Source organism: Coffea arabica, chromosome 2c (assembly GCF_036785885.1).
Source record: "Coffea arabica cultivar ET-39 chromosome 2c, Coffea Arabica ET-39 HiFi, whole genome shotgun sequence".
Lineage (NCBI taxonomy): Eukaryota > Viridiplantae > Streptophyta > Magnoliopsida > Gentianales > Rubiaceae > Coffea > Coffea arabica.
Genome location: NC_092312.1, coordinates 60,175,985 through 60,184,822, shown reverse-complemented (window position 1 = coordinate 60,184,822; position 8,838 = coordinate 60,175,985). Strand labels below are relative to the sequence as shown.

The 8,838-nt window shown below is 38.8% G+C and overlaps 1 protein-coding gene across 1 annotated transcript; it reads left to right on the top strand.

Annotated features, from left to right (window-relative positions):
* The first annotated feature begins 7,750 nt into the window (after positions 1-7,750).
* On the top strand, positions 7,751-8,613 carry LOC140035719 (uncharacterized). The gene is made up of 2 exons (XM_072077062.1): positions 7,751-8,124; positions 8,235-8,613. The coding sequence occupies exons 1-2, from the start codon at positions 7,751-7,753 to the stop codon at positions 8,611-8,613; spliced, it is 753 nt and encodes a 250-aa protein (XP_071933163.1).
* The last annotated feature ends 225 nt before the right edge of the window (positions 8,614-8,838 follow it).

The following is an 8,838-nucleotide window of genomic DNA, read 5'->3' as shown; positions in this document are numbered from 1 at the left end:
GACCACGCTAGATTGTGGCGTCCTCTACCAAATACCGAGGTTCGTTGACCACGTGATCAACGGGTTTAGGTTATCCGCTACATTCGTCGTATACAATGTGAATCCTACCTTCTAGATCCTTCCTATCTGTACGGGTTGCATCACACTGTTGGTGCCATTCGTATCAACACCTTACTTGATTTTTGTTTGAAATTTGATTGTATGCCTATGTTTTGTGTAATACCAGTGTTATCAATTTGATTAAAACTTCCATTCAACATTCTAGAATCAAACATATAGATGTTAAGTATCATTTCATTCATGATTTGATTTAAAGAGGTGAAATTTGTATAAATTTTGGCGCTCAAAAGATCAAATAACTGATATTTTTACAAAACCTTTGCCTTTGGATCAATTTTTATACTTAAGAAACTATTACTGGACGTCCGATACTAAAGAATAAGCGTTGGACAATGTTCTCAAGCATTTTTTCAGATTTTGATGTTTGGACGGATGCTTCGGATGCTGCAATGTCATTCAGATATCAGATATGTAAAAATTTAAGGGTTTCAGACGTTCATTTCTTACATTGTCTTCTCAAAACAATCAGACAAAAGAACGCAAACCCTAACTTCTCACACCTCAAATTCGTCCTAATCAACTGATTTTCACTCAAAATTGATCCAGTAAAAGGATTCTTTGCTTCCTAAAGCAACCATTGTCATCCAAATCTTTTCAAAACCATTCCATTTTGGCAAAATCTGTATGCAACCCAAAATTCTCAAATCTTCAAAATTGCCTCTGCAACCAAATTCGTGCTTATTTCTTCACTTGGGAGTATTAGTCATTACTGTTAGGCTCTGTATTCACTACGTCCATTGTATATTCATCATGGTTGCGGCCAGGAGGATCTTCTTCTACCGAACAATCGACTATTAGGCAAACTACCTCTACCGAGACTCTAACTCCGCATAGATCAATTCAAAATCAGTAGAAGTCCAAGGTGTCAGAAATGTGCAAGAGACATAGCAAGTGAAGCAACAATAACAACCCCAGCAACTTTCTAGGTTCATTATTGCTGATGCTAAGAAAAAGTATGCTTTGGTATCCCAAAAGGGTTTCATCACTCAAAGATCCATCAACTCTTCTGACTTGCACAAATTCAATTTTAATCGGTTCTTGAATACTTTAAGTTTCAAAAATGGTTACACTTGCTTACCTTTTCTAACACTTGTTACCTAGAAATGGTACACCAATTCTTTACTAATCTTACAAAGGGTAGCTCTCACATTGAGGTTGTTTCTCGTGTGAATGGTCTTGACATTTGCTTTGATCTTGAAATAGTCAATTTGGTTTGAACACAAAAATAGAATAAGGGTATCGGAGTAGAATTTGCCAATTTTTCTCCTGTAAAGAATTTTCCATTGCTATGTTGCTAAATTAATGACATACTTCAAAACTCATTTTAACACATCTATTGAGGCTAAATTGGATGACATTGATTCCATTCATCTCATGATAGTCATTATGGTCTCTAATCTTTTGGTTTCTACTAATGGTCATAAAACCGATGACAATAAAATGGAACTCTACCTATTTATTTTGTCATGGAGAAAATTCGCATTGATTTTGGCTTTGTCATGTGTCGTTTCCTAACTTAATACCAACATGAGTAGGAAACTATCCTATGCTTTCAAGCATTTTAACGTTCCTTTCACTGGCTCTTCTCCAAATGAAAACTCTACTTGCTTCTTCACCAAAAACTACTTTGAAAGGAAAAACATCATATTTGTTTATGACTCTTGGGTTTATAAAGAGGTTGGTTAGGTATCATGAAGATGTAGTGATGAATCTCACTATTCACCCTCGTACTCCTTTCACTCATCGTTCTACGTCCTTTTCGGATCTAGTGATGAATCTCCACTTGGAACTAAAGCAACACATTCTTCTCCTTGAACATGGAATCAACATGGTTATGACTTAGGAGTAGCAAAGCAGCTTTATAGCTATGAAGAATCTGCTCTTCCCACCTCCACCTCAAGAAGAAACTCCTGTTCAAGAGAAGCAACTAAGAAAGGAGCCTTTGGACACTCAAACTACTCCTGAAACCACTCCTCAAGATGCACAAGGCATGTCACAAAGTGCACAAGATGCACAAGATTCAACAAAAGCTACAGTAATTGAATCTGAGGTTATTCGGGAGGAGGATGGTAAAGCTATTGAGGAAGTGTTTGATGCATCCGTATTTCGCTTTGCACGAAGAAGGTCCGAATCATCACGCATGCAATTTTAGATCCCTTAGTTACTAGTTGCCATCTTCATGTAGTTTAGGTATTCTAGAATTAATAGTCCCATGCATTTCATATACGGTGCATAGTCCTTCTTTTTAATTGGACAACATATGTATGCTATTTTTGAATGCTTTAATATTTTGGTAATGTTTTTGGCACCATGATGTATCTTGATATTTTGGCTATGTTAATGTACCATTGATTATATTTTGGTTGATTTATTATCTTTCCAGTCTTTGGACTTTACTTAGCAAATCTATTTGTCTTGTTGACTGGGGGCTTACTCTTATTTTTAGGGAATACTCTACCCAAATTTTTTTAATCCATATATTTTTTGATTGATGACAAAAATGGGGAGAATAATAAATGATTGAATAATAAAGGATTATTAACATAAGTTAATTTTTAAGATTTGGTCGAGGAGGAGTAATTTTTTTTTGTATTCAAGGTTTATTTTATACATATATTGATGGGAAGCATATCTACTTATAAGTAATTTCAAATGTTCTGAAAATCATCCTTTGTTTTGTTATCATGAAAAAGGGAGAGAATGTTAAAATTGATCCTTAATTTTGATGATAATTAAAACAAATTGATGATTCAGACTAATGATTTCTTGTAAGAAAGCATCCAAAACAGGTATCACAGAACATAAGGGTTCAGACATTTGCACCAAAGTATCAAACGTCCAATAGTCAATGAGAAAGTTTTGGACAAACACTATCGAACACTTCACAAGAATATAGGACGTCCAATAGTCAAAAAGATCTATCAGATAGTCATACTAGATGCAAACTTCGTGGATCGATCGTCTGATAAATTTCAAAGGAACAACTTAATATTCTGATCTCTATCGGATGCAAGACCTGTCGGATGCAAAAATTCTATTGGCCATCTGATAAGAATTTAGAGCATACTACCGGATGCAAAACAGATGATTGGACGTTTGATACTCCTAACAGCTAGTTTCTCTTACATTTAATACATGACCATTGGCAAAGAAAATGGACTTTTTGGACAACTATACATATCATTAAGCATGGGGTAGTTGCTAACTTGATTATACATTAAATACAACCTTCCAAGAGTGATTTTAATAAGAAATACACTGGGCTTATTTGACAAACAAGTTTTTTGCCAGATTTGTCTTGTATAAGTTTTTTAACAATTTTATCTATAATAATCGAAAAATCTGCTCAAAAATTTTAAATTATAATCTTCAAAATATCCAAAAATTTACACACTTCAAAAATTTTTCTTACAACTTCTACAATAAGGTACAATAAAATTTTAGATAAACATCCAAAAACTCATTTGCCAAACAAGGCCACTTTTATTATACTCCTTATTTAGTGAATATTGTGTATAGTTTTTCAATGGTGAGTGAACAAAACAAAGTGTAGATTTGTGAGAGTTAACTAAATTAGTTGTAAAACCTTTTGACTTGACCAAGGAGAGTGTGAGGTGAGTAAAAGGTGCACCTTCCGTTATACAATTTTGATTTTATTTCACCAAATTGAAGAAGGTTGCTACTGGAATTGGACTTCAAGTTGAGAGAAACTTGGAAGTCCTGTTGGTTTGCAATTTGCTTTCCCTCTCTTATCTTATTTCTATTAAGTTGATTAAGTGCTTCTCTTTCTTTATTTTTTTTATTCTACTTGTTTTTGTACTCATCAAATTGATTGATCATCCAGATAATTTGGTAAATTTAAATTTGAAAATTTTTTTATAAACATGATTAGGATCATAATCAACTTAATTCACCTCCCTTTTAGGTTGCACTTGGGTTTTACTTATAGTAATTGGAAAAATTTGTCAATTATTCTAAATTTGCTTCAAACTGGAAATATTGTATTTATCCCAAAATATTTACCCAAAACTCATCGAGCAAAGTCCCCACTAAGGGTGTAAAGACCCCACCTTCCCCTAAGGCATATCCAAGGGTTTGGCGAGCTATCTGCTCAACTCTCGCCAAAACTCACTCACGCTATCACGAAATTTACAAAGTAACAATCTCAATAATATGGGCAATATCAATTACAACCCTAGATATATACAATCGTGGACATCAAATGTCCATACAATCTCTAAATACAGCCGAGGAATTAAACTTATAAAATAAAACCAAACAAAGCCACTAGAGAGTTAAGGAGTGCCTATACAAGCAACTAACAAAATTTAGACAAAGTCTATGTTTTCTCCAATTCTCACTCACGTTCTTACCCCTGTAAGGAAAACAAATTTATGGAATGAGTTAGAAGCACAGTGAAATTCCAAGAAAACATGCAAGTAAACTAACAGGCATGATATAATGTATAGCAAAGCAGGTAACCAGATAGATCATGCAATAATGTACAGTAAAGATCACATTCCTATCAAGGATATAGTCTGCTCTCAAAAACAGGTGCCACGGCAGCTTGTTCAGGGTCCATTGGCATTCCATCAACTATGAAATTATAATATCCATAGATCACTACTAAGCATTCATCTCCACCCACCCCTACCAGGCTCGAACGCCAATCAAATACCCATGATTCGTCAATCTCCTCAATCATATCCTTTGCTGGCTCAATTCGACCGACTAACCATGGGATGGCTTACAACGTCAAGTATTCAAGTATTCATGATCTGGACCCCAAGTATTCATTTGGGCCCCAAGTATTCACGAGAGGAATCGTTGGTTGTGACCCAACGCTCACACCAGTAAAGATTGGAGACGTTAGCTGTCACCTAGCACTCCGTATTCAAGCATGTCATGAGTTCAAGTCATGAATTCAAGTCACGAGTAAACAGGTTAAGAATTTCATCATTTACCAAATGTTGCCCAACTTACCCGGCCACTCTAAGGCTGGTCTCAAGCAAGAGGTCTAACGAGGGTTCAGTTTAGCCATTACTGACTTATATTCATGCTTACGCATGAGTAACCCAATTTCTCACTTACCCGACGTCTTGGATAAGGGTCCAAGGGCCCAGTTCAATCGTTGCAAGAAAATATACAACCGGTCTACAATCATGCACAGGTACATGCAAGTTCGCATGCAAGATCAAGTATTTTAAGTCAAAATACAGGTCATTTCCAAATCAAATTTCTTGTACATGCATGAACAAGATATCAAAAGCTTAGTTGAATTAGATCAAGTGTGATAAAGTACACACTCACCTAAGAAATGACAAATCAAGTGTCTAGCAATTTTAGCAACAAGTAGTAGAGAACATGCAGTTGCAACATTCATCGGATCAAAGCAGAGCAACGTTAAACATTCGTCTCCGAGTTATGCTCTTATTCACCACCAAACCTTAAGAGCAACTAGGCCAAAAATATTATTGTCCAACTATCCAAAGCTTAGGTCAACCAGGTTCACATTTTAGACTTAACTACGAGTCATACACCTATCCAAGTTGGCCTTCTAAATTCACAAGGGTTCAAAGACAAATTTGAATGTGCAAATCAAGAAAAAATTCAAGTACATACTAGGGCAATGATTCAACTATAGTTTTGGAGTAAAAGGAAAGCATTTGGACCCAAGAAATATGAACAATCAAAGAGTTCCACATTTCATTTCATTTTATTGCTAGAAATTTCCAACAACCACAAGATGCTCAAAACAAGAAGTCCAACCACAAAAGTCAAGATTTTAACGTTAAAAACTCACATGCTTACTAAAATTGAACTATTTTAAGATATATGGAATCAAGATATGTCAATTTGCAGCCAAAGTTTTAGATGTAAAGTTGGAAATATCTCGCTTCTCTCCTACGAATTCCAACAAAAAAAAATTCCAACAAGCATCATTCTTTTGAAAAATCATAACTTGAGTTATAAATGTCAAAAAATCATACATCTTGCCCCATTAAAAACTAAACTCGAAGCACTAACAAACTTTAGAAGACACCTTAAAGAGATTCAATTCATAAATTGGTCCAAATTGAGCCGCAAGCAATTGCAACATTCCAGTTTTCACTTGTGCATGGCAGAATTTTCAGTCACATTTGCTTATTTTTTGGTGTGTATATAAAACGAACTGCAGCTCAAATTTTATACCATTAGAAAGCTTTCTTAGTCTAGTTTTAAACGCAACAAATGGAACTCAATTCCAACTTTTCTATACGAAGTTATAGTAAATTTTCCAAAACTGCACAGAGCTTCCTGCGAAATATCCAGATTGCTAATAATGGTGAGAAAATGCTACTTTCACTAACAAAACCTCACTCCCTTGACTCAAGTTCAGCACACACTTGTAGTATAAAAGTCTCATAGGGTGTTTTGAGTAAAATTGAACTTAAAATCATCATAAAAATTTGGAAGTCAAGGCTAAAAATCCAACCCTTGTTTTCGGCCAGCAGGCACATGGTTCCTCAATTGTTTTTCCAATCATTCCTTCAATCAATTTTCCAAGTTTAATCAAACCTACCAAGCAAATCCATAAGGTGTTATCACCTACATAACAAGAGACATCTATAGCTAAAATCTCAACAAGAAAACCACCATACTTGCATATAATATCCAAACGCTAAGAACTCAAACATTAAGTTCATGAATCATGACACTGCCAGGCGCGTTATTCTGGAGCGTGCGCCTGCTGCTGATGCTCACCCCAACGAAGGCCTCTCAGAGGATGTAGGGCACCAGATCCCGTTCACTGATCGTGAACTCATGGCACGCATAACGGTGCCTTTGGAATCTCCGCCTGTTGTGGAGGCAGGCGGGTTGGCGGACCCGTCGGTTGTAGTGGGAAGCGGCAACGAGGGTGGGGGAGAGGAACGCCTGCCAATCATAGGTGTTTCTGGTACGGAGGTGTTGCAGCCGGCAACTGGTTCACGGCCAACACCATTGGAGTTGGATGAATCGGATTCGGAGAGTGCGGAGAGGGTCCCGTTGACCAATTCTTTTGCTGCTCTTTCTGCCTTTTCTGATGACGGAACGGTGGAAGAGTCGCTGGCGTTGAGGAGCTGTCTGTCCTCACCCCGTCGCAAGCAACAGCGCCAGTAGTTGCACCGGAGCAAATCGTTAGTACAGGTGGGTTCCGTGGAGATGTCTTAGCAGCAGCTGAAGGAGTTCCAGCACGAGCTCCACATGAAGCTCGGCACCCTGGCTGCTTCGGATGGAGGTGGCTCGGTTGCGGCCAAGGACGTGCATGGCAGTGTGGTGGTTGCCGCAATGGGGGAAGGTGAACGACGGCAAAGAAAAAGAGGCAGGCCTCCGAAATCCTTGATGCCACGACCTAGCACTTCATCTCCAGCTAAGTATTTGTTACGTTCCTATGTTAAATTTAGTTAATATTGTTGTGTGGAATATTAGAGGGGCTTCCCGGCCCGATTCATTGCGTTATCTGTAGAGGTTGGGTCGCGAGAATGCTGTTCGTTTGTTAGTTTTGTTGGAGCCTATGTCAGATCCTGCCTAGTTAGATGTTGTTCGGCGGGCTTTTGATAATTCGTCTTCTTTCTTGAACTGGAAGATTTGGTTTTTTTGCTTCAATGAGATGCGCTTAAGTTTTACTGAATATGCTGAGCAGATGGTACATGCAACCATTGCCTTTTCCTCTGGCATGTCAGTGTCGTTCTCGGGGATCTATGCCAAGTGCACGAGAGTGGGGAGGCGGCCTTTATGGCAGAGCATGGAGAATGTTGGTATGGGTATGGATACCCCATGGTTGGCGGCAGGTGATTTTAATGTGGTGTCTTCTGCAGATGAGCGGGTAGGAGGATCTCCAGCCAATGTCACCAACATGGAAGAGTTTAATTCCTCCATGTTCAGTTGTGGCCTGTCCACAGTAGACTTTGATAGGTCTCTGTTCACGTGGACGAATGGAACGGTTTGGCAAAGGCTGGATCATGTCATGGTTAATTCTCAGTGGTTAGATGTATACCCAGTTACTCGAGTATCCCATTTGGCACGGGGACGTTCGGATCATGCACCTTTGTTGATAAAATGTGGCCGGGGGTTGCTCGGACAGGTGGCTTTAGGTTCTTAAATGCTTGGAGAACTCACCCTCAATTTTTAGAGGTGATTAGAGAGGAATGGTTGCCGTCGGCGCCTGGGGTGGGTATGGCTACATTCCACCAGAAACTCATGCGGGTGCATCGCCGGCTGAAGCTTTGGAGTAGGAAAACCTTTGGGAACATCTTTTCGAGAGTAAAGACTGCAGAGGGGGAGTATCACCTCCGTGAAGCGGAATTTGATTCTAGACGAGACACTGAGGCGAGGACTCTATTGCATGAGGCTCGAGCTAGGTATTTGAGGGAGCTCTCCATCGAAGGTGCTTTTTGGAAGCAGAAGGCCGGGATCAAGTGGCTGGAAGAGGGCGATGCAAATACGAGATTCTTCCATGCGGTTGTCAAGTAGCGATGGAATCGGAATTTTATTGGCCGAGTCAATGGGGAAGCTGGGTGTGGGTGCAAAGCGTCTGCAGTTGAATTTTTTTCGAACCTCTTCTCTTCGGAAGGTCATTGGGGCCCTTTTGATTTGCCGTTTGCGCTCCCCTAGGCGGATGACTCGGACAATGCAATGCTGCAAGAGTTGCCCACTCTGGAGGAGGTTCGATGAGCAATTTTCGAGATGAACGTGGAT

What these genes read in the sequence shown, in the direction of transcription:
- LOC140035719 (XM_072077062.1), top strand. Translation starts at nt 7,751, where the DNA reads ATGCGCTTAAGTTTTACTGAATATGCTGAGCAGATGGTACATGCAACC. An exon ending in GTCATGGTTAATTCTCAGTG is followed by an intron (nt 8,125 to 8,234) that starts GTTAGATGTATA and finishes AGGTGGCTTTAG; the next exon opens with GTTCTTAAATGCTTGGAGAA.